General features: G+C 35.4%; 1 protein-coding gene across 1 annotated transcript; it reads right to left on the bottom strand.

Annotated features, from left to right (window-relative positions):
- Positions 1 to 573: 573 nt before the first annotated feature.
- On the bottom strand, positions 574 to 9195 carry LOC145949159 (uncharacterized). Its single transcript, XM_029270903.2, has 2 exons — positions 5861 to 9195; positions 574 to 924 (listed from the first exon to the last, which is right to left on the bottom strand). Exons 1-2 carry the CDS (start codon positions 6900 to 6902, stop codon positions 887 to 889), a joined length of 1080 nt encoding a protein of 359 aa, XP_029126736.2. The 5' UTR covers positions 6903 to 9195; the 3' UTR covers positions 574 to 886.
- Between the last annotated feature and the right edge of the window lie 1393 nt (positions 9196 to 10588).

Below are 10588 nucleotides of genomic sequence, written 5' to 3'. Positions count from 1 at the left end.
TCCCTAGAAAATATTGTTTTTGAATAATAAATTTTACAACAATTTTATAAATAAATAAACTTTTGGTAATGGTGTCACATGATCACTTCTATATATAATTTGGGATATATACTTTATTGGTCCCCTAAATTTAAAACTTGTATTTTTATTTCTCAAAGTATATATATAAAAAAAATATTTTAGTCCTTTTGCTTGAGTGTCATTAATAAATTTGTCGGATAAAATTCTATTATTGAACTTGTTGCACATAATCCTACTAATATTTTTATTAGTGAAATTATCACATTAAATCAGTTAATATTATATAGTTGTCTCAATTTGTTACTCTTAGTTATCTTATCATGTGTGACACCCTCTACCCCGTTATTAATATACAACAAATGTAACAATAAAATATTTCTTATCTTCTTTTTGGGTAAATGAAATCTTTCATAGTTGACAAATATTTCAAATATAACAAGGTAGAAGATTCACATTCGTAACTCATAAATCATAACTCCAGTGTAAAAATTATAAAAGAAAAGAAGTTAAGATTTTCAATACAATTTAGTGTAAAACAAGAAATCATATATATACAAATAATAATAAAGGAAATATAAATTAACTCCAGTAAAGGTGGCAGTGCCTCCTGGTTAGGAATTAATTTATACTCCCAAATCATATAATAAAAAATATAACAAAAATGTACATCTTGGTCTTTTATCAAGAACGTTCAAATTACAATTCTTAACATATATTTTCCTTGAATTATATATGTTATCTACGTTATTTCTTCGTTAGAAATTACAAAAGAAGAGAAACTAAAGTTATAAAAACAATAATATATTAAACTAAAATAACTATGCCCCGATGTCACATCCTATCAGAGCATGCCCAATTGAAGCCTTTAAGCCTCATCACCAACATCCTCATGATGCTGATCACCTGCAACATAATTTAAACATATACAAAAACAACAAGGGAGTGAGAAACATCTCACTCAGTTTCAGGTGCAGAAATAAAGGCTAGATAGCACTCACACACACAACAAATATAAGTCACTTATAAATAATACACATACATCATCAATATCACATATATATTCATTTATCATGCAATGATGTCATGATCTTGACTTATAAATGCATGCATGTGGCGCCATAAGGAAGTTTCACATATCATCACTGGTGACCCTAAGGCACACCTGGTTACATCACTGGTGACCCAAAGGTACACCTGGTTACATCACTGGTGACCCTAAGGTACACCTGGTTACAAGTTACATCACTGGTGACCCTAAGATACACCTTGTTAGCATGTTACATCACTGGTATGCGGCCTCAGCGGCACACCTGGAATAATATATGCATATGATGCATGTCATACCATCATAATCTCATTGACTCAATATTTAACTTTTTACATGATTTCATTTAGTACATCATGTCCTCATTTGTCATAGTCTCATAATCATAGTTTGTCTCAATAGTCAATTCTTAGGTCTCATGTCATTTGTCCATATTTCACATGGTCATGTCATCAATACTCCTCTTAAGGTCCGCATAGGTATTCACAGAGATCCAGAGAGCATTCTTATTCATATTAAAACTCATTTATTATTAACATTAATTTCATATTCATTTATTACTTTCAACAAAGAACAAGGTAGAGTAAATAGAAAATCAGACAGAACAACGGCACTTTCAACAAAAACAAAGTAGAATAAATAGAAAATCGGACAGAACAACGGCACCTTCAACAAAAAGCAAAGTAGAGTAAATAGAAATTTAGACAGAACAACGGCACCTCCAACAAAAAAGCAAAGTAGAGTAAATAGAAATTAAACAGAATAACGACAAAGGATTGGGGCCAATCCGACAAACAACTATCCAACAATTATCCCTACACCCCTGAGCGAGGTTCTCACTCCCCCCCTTACCTGGATAAGCGGAGCTGAACTTAGGCAGAGCCTCCTCCTCTGGATTCCCTCTTCCTTTCTCTCTCTCTTTCTTTCTCTTTCTTTCTCTCTCTCTCTCTCTCTCTTCTCTTTCTCTCTCTAAAATTTCACTTTCTTCCTCTGTATAAAAAATTTCACCCCCCTGCCCCTATTTATAGGCAATCTGACGCACCCGGAACGGCCCGTACTGATTTCGGAACGGCCCGTTCCGGATCCTTCAAATCTGGGCAAAATTTGTAACTGGAACGGCCCGTTCCAAAATCGAAACGGCCCGTTCCCAAAAAACCAGAACGGCCCGTTCTGAAATCAGAACGGCCCGTTCTCAATCTCAGAAGAACGGCCCGTTCTCCTTCCGGAACGGCCCGTTCTCCATACCGGAACGGCCCGTTCCAAGGCCGTTCTGGGACTACAAAAACCTCACATTTTCAACATTTGGAACGGCCCGTTCCACTTTTGGAACGGCCCGTTCCAGAACCCAAAATACCCCTATAACTTTATTAAAATTACGAAAATGCCATTAAAATAATAATAAAAATTTGGGTGTTACAATTCTCCCCTCCTTTTAGAAATTTCGTCCCCGAAATTTACCTGAAAACAGAAATGGATGAGCTTCTCGCATCTTGCTTTCTAATTCCCATGTAGCACTTTCTTCAATATTTCCTCCCCAAACGACCTTAACCAAAGGGATTTCCTTTCCTCTTAGTTGTTTCACTCTCTTGTCATCAATCCTTAGAGGAACCGTTTCATAAGTAAGATTATCCTTCAACTGAATGTTGTCAGACTCAATGATATGGGAAGGATCATGGATATACTTTCTGAGTTGGGAAACATGAAAGACACTATGGAGATTTGAAAGAGATGGAGGCAAAGCAATTTGATAGGCCACTTCACCGATTCTTTTAAGAATTTGATAAGGACCAATGAAACGTGGAGTAAGCTTACGGGATTTCAGTGCTCTGCCTACTCCTGTCCAAGGAGTGACTTTAAGGAATACATGATCACCTTCTTTAAACTTAAGGTCTTTTCTCCTCTTGTCATTATAACTCTTTTGCCTACTCTGGGTTGCTCTCATCTTCTCTTGGATCATCTTAACCTGTTCAGTAGTTTGTTGAACTATCTCAGGTCCTAACATGACATTCTCTCCAGGTTCTACCCAACATAAAGGTGTTCTACATCTCCTACCATACAGAGCCTCATATGGTGCCATCCCAATACTAGAATGGTAGCTATTATTGTAGGTAAATTCTATCAAAGGTAGGAAACTATCCCAACTACCCCCACGTTCTAAGATGCAAGCCCTCAACAAGTCTTCCAAAGATTGTATGGTTCTCTCAGTTTGGCCATCTGTTTGGGGATGGTAAGCTGAACTCAATCTAAGCTTAGTGCCTAAAGCCTTATGCAAACTCTCCCAAAATCTAGAGGTGAACCTAGGATCTCTATCAGACACAATACTAGTAGGAACTCCATGCAACCTCACGATCTCACTGATGTACAACTTGGTTAACCTCTCCAAAGAGTACCTAATATTAATGGGAATAAAATGGGCAGACTTAGTCAATCTATCCACAATGACCCATATAGCATCCAAGTTCTTCACAGTCTTAGGTAACCCAACTACAAAATCCATAGAGATGCTATCCCACTTCCACACAGGCACATCTAAAGGTTGCATCAAACCTGAAGGTTTTTGGTGTTCTACCTTAGCTTTCTGACATACTAAGCAAGCATACACAAATTCCTCCACTTCCCTCTTCATCTTAGGCCACCAAAACATCTTCTTAAGGTCTTGGTACATCTTAGTGGCTCCTGGATGGATACTAAGGATACTCTTATGACCTTCTTCCAGGATTGCTCTCTTAAGTTCTGGCACACTAGGAATGCACAACCTATCCTTAAATCTTAAAACTCCATCCACTCCAATTCTAAACTCACTTTTCACAGCTTGATTCAACTTCTCTACCCGACTCAATAAGAAAGGATCCATCTTCTGACCTTCTCTAATCTCATCTATCAAGCTATTAGTCACTCTTAAAGCTCCCAACTTAATACTCTTAGAGGTCAACTCACACCCTAAGCTCATATCCCTAAACTCCTCAATCATTTGCATTTCCCTAATCATCAAGGAAGACATTCTCAAAGATTTTCTACTCAAAGCATCAGCTACAACATTAGCCTTGCCAGGGTGATAATTTAATTGAAAGTCATAATCCTTAAGAAACTCTAACCATCTCCTCTGCCTCATATTCAATTCCTTTTGGTCAAACAAGTACTTAAGGCTTTTATGGTCACTAAAAACCTCAAATCTAGACCCAAACAAGTAATGTCTCCACAACTTGAGCACAAAAACTATTGCAGCTAACTCAAGGTCATGGGTAGGATAGTTTTGCTCATGAATTTTAAGTTGTCTTGAAGCATAGGCTACTACCTTACCCTCCTGCATAAGTACTCCTCCTAAACCCAATTTAGAAGCATCACAAAATACCTCAAAAGTCTTACTAGGATCAGGTAATACTAACACAGGAGCACTAGTTAATCTCCTCTTAAGTTCTTGAAAACTTTCCTCACACTTAGAATCCCACACAAAAGGTTGGTCTTTCTTCGTCAGCTTAGTCAAAGGAAGAGCTAGCCTAGAGAAATTCTCTATGAACCTTCTGTAATAACCAGCTAGTCCTAGGAAACTCCTAATCTCAAATACTGATTTAGGTGTTCTCCACTCTAACACAGCTTCTACCTTAGCAGGATCTACAGCTATTCCACCCTTGGATATCACATGTCCTAGAAAGTTCACACTATCCAACCAAAATTCACATTTTGACAATTTAGCATACAACTGTTTCTCCTTAAGGGTTTGAAGAACGATCCTAAGGTGCTCAACATGCTCTTCCCTAGTCTTGGAATACACTAGGATATCATCTATGAAGACCACTACAAATCTATCCAAGTAAGGGTGAAAGATCCTATTCATGTAGTCCATAAAAACACCAGGTGCATTAGTCACACCAAAAGGCATAACTAAATACTCATAGTGCCCATAGCGGGTTCTAAAGGCAGTCTTAGGAACATCCTTAGCTCTCACTCTAATCTGATGGTATCCTGACCTTAAATCTATCTTACTGAACACACAAGCTCCAACTAGTTGATCCATAAGGTCATCTATCCTAGGCAAAGGATACTTATTCTTAATGGTCACTTTATTCAGTTGCCTATAGTCTACGCACAACCTCATGCTCCCATCTTTCTTCTTAACCAACAAAACAGGCGCTCCCCAAGGCGAGACACTAGGCCTAATGAATTGTTTTCCTTGTAATTCCTCTATTTGTTTCTTAAGCTCAACTAACTCTGTAGGGGACATCCTATAGGGTGCTATAGATATAGGTGGGGTACCTGGTACTAAGTCTATGCTAAACTCAATCTCTCTCTCAGGTGGTAAACTAGACACATCCTTAGGAAATACTTCTGGAAATTCTCTCACTAAGGGAATCTCATCTAGCTTACTATCAGTCTCAAGTGTTAAAGAAGCTAAGATCATGTACACTTTTTCATTGTCTTTTAAACAAGTTTTAATGTCAGCAGCACTAAGAAATTCCGTACTCTTACATTCACCAAAGGAAATAGATTTCTCAAAGCAGTTTAAAAGGACATGGTGAGAAGATAACCAATCCATACCAAGAATTACATCTAATTGACTAAGAGGCAAACAAATTAAGTCAACTAGAAACTGCTTATCAGAAACTGTCAAAGGACATTTCAAACACACTAAGGATGTAGTCACAGGACCATTAGTAGGGGTTTCCACAACTAAATCAAAATCTAACAAAGACACAGGCAAATTCAATTTTTGGACACAAGAGACAGAAATAAAGGAATGAGTTGCACCAGAATCAAATAGTACAACAAAAGGAGTCTCAGCTATGAAACAAGTACCTTGTATCAAATTTTCTGACCGAGAAGCTTCAGCACCACTAAGAGCAAATACTCTCCCCACAGTCTTTGGACGCTCAGTTTGCGAACCCGATCCCATAACACGTGTTCTTTGTGATTCAGGACATTGGGTACTGATGTGACCTTTACCATTGCAGTTGAAGCAGGTAACTTCCCTGTCACGACACTCAGACTGATTATGACCAACAAGTCCACACTTCCAGCATCTTACTGAAGGAGTGGACACAGACCCTCCAACACTTCCAGTAGCACTAACAGTGGATCCTCTAGTAAGCAACTTACTTTTATTAGCAGCAGCTTTACTCCCTTGAAATCTATTAGAAGCGAAGTAAGGCTTACTCCTTCCCGAAGTACTAGAACTCACAGCACGGATAGGACCTCCAACTCCTTTATAAAAAGCAGCACGAGCACGGTTGTCATGATCATAAATGCTGCACTTATTGACCAGAGTGGGAAAGTGATATATCTCCTGATAGTTAATTGCAGTTTTCACTTCAGGACGCAGACCATTTACAAATTTTATGCATTTAGCTCTTTCACCACCCTCACCATGGTAGTGTGTGCAATAACGAACCAAAGCATCAAATTTGGCAGCATACACAGCCACTGTGTCGTTCCCTTGATTCAGCTCAAGGAATTCCATTTCTTTCCGACTTCTCACATCATCCGGGAAATACTTCTCAAGAAAGACCTTCTTGAAGTTGTCCCAATTCAAGTGCACCCCTCCATCAATCATCCTCCGAAGTGCTCCTTCCCACCAAAAATGAGCATCAGCAGTCAACATGAATGTGGCCAACTTCACCTTCTGAGCGATGGGACAATCCATAACATTGAAAATTTTTTCTATTTCTGTTAGCCAATTCATAGCAGCATCTGGGTCATATCCTCCTTTAAAGGTAGGTGGGTGATTTCGTTGAAATTGCTCCAACCAGTTAGGAGCGACCTCAGTCCTATTGTTATTATTCATAGCTTGTGCTAATGCTTGAAGAGCATCGGCAATCGCACGATCATTTCTACCAGCCATAGTCTAAGAAAATAATACAATCAATAAACATAATCAATCATCATACTATCATACCAACAAGTTTTACAATCAATTCAGTCCATCATTCATGTACCAAATAAACATAGTAAACCAAATAAGCATAGTAAACTCATAACTCACGGTCGATTAGATCGACCTGCTCTGATACCACTAAATGTGACACCCTCTACCCCGTTATTAATATACAACAAATGTAACAATAAAATATTTCTTATCTTCTTTTTGGGTAAATGAAATCTTTCATAGTTGACAAATATTTCAAATATAACAAGGTAGAAGATTCACATTCGTAACTCATAAATCATAACTCCAGTGTAAAAATTATAAAAGAAAAGAAGTTAAGATTTTCAATACAATTTAGTGTAAAACAAGAAATCATATATATACAAATAATAATAAAGGAAATATAAATTAACTCCAGTAAAGGTGGCAGTGCCTCCTGGTTAGGAATTAATTTATACTCCCAAATCATATAATAAAAAATATAACAAAAATGTACATCTTGGTCTTTTATCAAGAACGTTCAAATTACAATTCTTAACATATATTTTCCTTGAATTATATATGTTATCTACGTTATTTCTTCGTTAGAAATTACAAAAGAAGAGAAACTAAAGTTATAAAAACAATAACATATTAAACTAAAATAACTATGCCCCGATGTCACATCCTATCAGAGCATGCCCAATTGAAGCCTTTAAGCCTCATCACCAACATCCTCATGATGCTGATCACCTGCAACATAATTTAAACATATACAAAAACAACAAGGGAGTGAGAAACATCTCACTCAGTTTCAGGTGCAGAAATAAAGGCTAGATAGCACTCACACACACAACAAATATAAGTCACTTATAAATAATACACATACATCATCAATATCACATATATATTCATTTATCATGCAATGATGTCATGATCTTGACTTATAAATGCATGCATGTGGCGCCATAAGGAAGTTTCACATATCATCACTGGTGACCCTAAGGCACACCTGGTTACATCACTGGTGACCCAAAGGTACACCTGGTTACATCACTGGTGACCCTAAGGTACACCTGGTTACAAGTTACATCACTGGTGACCCTAAGATACACCTTGTTAGCATGTTACATCACTGGTATGCGGCCTCAGCGGCACACCTGGAATAATATATGCATATGATGCATGTCATACCATCATAATCTCATTGACTCAATATTTAACTTTTTACATGATTTCATTTAGTACATCATGTCCTCATTTGTCATAGTCTCATAATCATAGTTTGTCTCAATAGTCAATTCTTAGGTCTCATGTCATTTGTCCATATTTCACATGGTCATGTCATCAATACTCCTCTTAAGGTCCGCATAGGTATTCACAGAGATCCAGAGAGCATTCTTATTCATATTAAAACTCATTTATTATTAACATTAATTTCATATTCATTTATTACTTTCAACAAAGAACAAGGTAGAGTAAATAGAAAATCAGACAGAACAACGGCACTTTCAACAAAAACAAAGTAGAATAAATAGAAAATCGGACAGAACAACGGCACCTTCAACAAAAAGCAAAGTAGAGTAAATAGAAATTTAGACAGAACAACGGCACCTCCAACAAAAAAGCAAAGTAGAGTAAATAGAAATTAAACAGAATAACGACAAAGGATTGGGGCCAATCCGACAAACAACTATCCAACAATTATCCCTACACCCCTGAGCGAGGTTCTCACTCCCCCCCTTACCTGGATAAGCGGAGCTGAACTTAGGCAAAGCCTCCTCCTCTGGATTCCCTCTTCCTTTCTCTCTCTCTTTCTTTCTCTTTCTTTCTCTCTCTCTCTCTCTCTCTTCTCTTTCTCTCTCTAAAATTTCACTTTCTTCCTCTGTATAAAAAATTTCACCCCCCTGCCCCTATTTATAGGCAATCTGACGCACCCGGAACGGCCCGTACTGATTTCGGAACGGCCCGTTCCGGATCCTTCAAATCTGGGCAAAATTTGTAACTGGAACGGCCCGTTCCAAAATCGAAACGGCCCGTTCCCAAAAAACCAGAACGGCCCGTTCTGAAATCAGAACGGCCTGTTCTCAATCTCAGAAGAACGGCCCGTTCTCCTTCCGGAACGGCCCGTTCTCCATACCGGAACGGCCCGTTCCAAGGCCGTTCTGGGACTACAAAAACCTCACATTTTCAACATTTGGAACGGCCCGTTCCACTTTTGGAACGGCCCGTTCCAGAACCCAAAATACCCCTATAACTTTATTAAAATTACGAAAATGCCATTAAAATAATAATAAAAATTTGGGTGTTACATCATGACCCTCATGAACTAAAATAATATTTTTTAAAATTATAATAACTAAATAAATAAATTTTAAATTTGAGAGACCATAAAAATTTATCTTAAATTTAAAGATTAAAATAATAAATTTTATATCTTAAAAATTAAAAACATAAATTTTAAATTTAAGAGATGAATGACTGAAACATAATTAAGTCCTCATCTAGTAATTACATAGAATCTAAGGGTTAATTTCCTAATGTATTAAGTATCTAAGTATACAAAATATTTGTATTGTAACTCTCAAAGTAGTGCACTCCTCGTTAAAGTTCACTTCCAATTCTATTTAATTTATGTTTCTTAATGTGTAATTTGAAAAATTTATTTGTAAAAGTTGAATTTATATCTAAAAATAGAAAGTAATAGGAAGACTTGTAAATAAAGTTTTCAATGTGCAGTGGTGATAAGTGGATAACTTTCCTTTGAATACCCCTGCAAATCTTATTACAGCACACAATTTAAAAGGAAAAAAAATAGTAGTCTTTTTTATAAAGTATTTTATAATTTTATTTATTTAGTAATAATAAATATATATCATTTGATATATTAACAAAAATTATAATATATATTAACTTAAATAAGCAAACAATTGTATAATTTTAAAACATTATATATATATATATATATATATATTCTAAAATTACTAAATTTGTAATGGAAAATACTAAAATCGTACAATTATAATAGTTAAGGGACTAAAATTGTTCAATTAAAAATTAAGGGACTAAAATCACATAATTACAATCTTTTAAGAACTAAAATTACTCAATTAAAACCTTATTATAATAGTATGTTTAGATGAAAAATTTAAATGAAATAATTCATTTATTTGAAGAATTTCAAATTCTTTGAGGTGAAATACCTTGTTTGGATAGAGAATTTATAAGGAATTTGAAATTCAAGTATTTGTGAAATTCCTTGAAATAGTAGAATTTCAAATTCTCCCAAAAAAGTAAGAATTTGAAATTCCTCGTTTTTTTCTTCTTATTTCACTTATATGTTTTATCTTATCTCTTATCTCTTCATGTTTTAATTATTGAATATTCATAAATATTTTTAAAATTATTAAATATTATCTAATATTAATTTTTAAAATTATTAAATTTTTAAAAATTAACTAATATTTATTTTTACAAAATTTAATTTAAAAATCTCAACATATAAATATATTTTTAAAATCAATTTTACCATGGTAGAATCAAATTATCATATCCAACCCAACAATTTAAAAATTGAAAAATTTGAATTGGCTTATCCAAACAAAATATTTTAAGAATGCTAGAAATTGAAATCAAAGTAATTCAAATATCAAGAATTTAAAATTCCTTGAGTTTGTAAAATT

The sequence above is a fragment of the Cajanus cajan genome, chromosome 4 (genome assembly GCF_000230855.2).
Source record: "Cajanus cajan strain Asha chromosome 4, NIPB_CcT2T_4, whole genome shotgun sequence".
Classification (NCBI taxonomy): domain Eukaryota; kingdom Viridiplantae; phylum Streptophyta; class Magnoliopsida; order Fabales; family Fabaceae; genus Cajanus; species Cajanus cajan.
This window is presented reverse-complemented; position numbering and strand designations above follow the sequence as displayed.

What these genes read in the sequence shown, in the direction of transcription:
- LOC145949159 (XM_029270903.2), bottom strand. Translation starts at nt 6,902, where the DNA reads ATGGCTGGTAGAAATGATCGTGCGATTGCCGATGCTCTTCAAGCATTA. An exon ending in GTCAGAAAATTTGATACAAG is followed by an intron (nt 925 to 5,860) that starts GTACTTGTTTCA and finishes ATTATGTTGCAG; the next exon opens with GTGATCAGCATCATGAGGAT.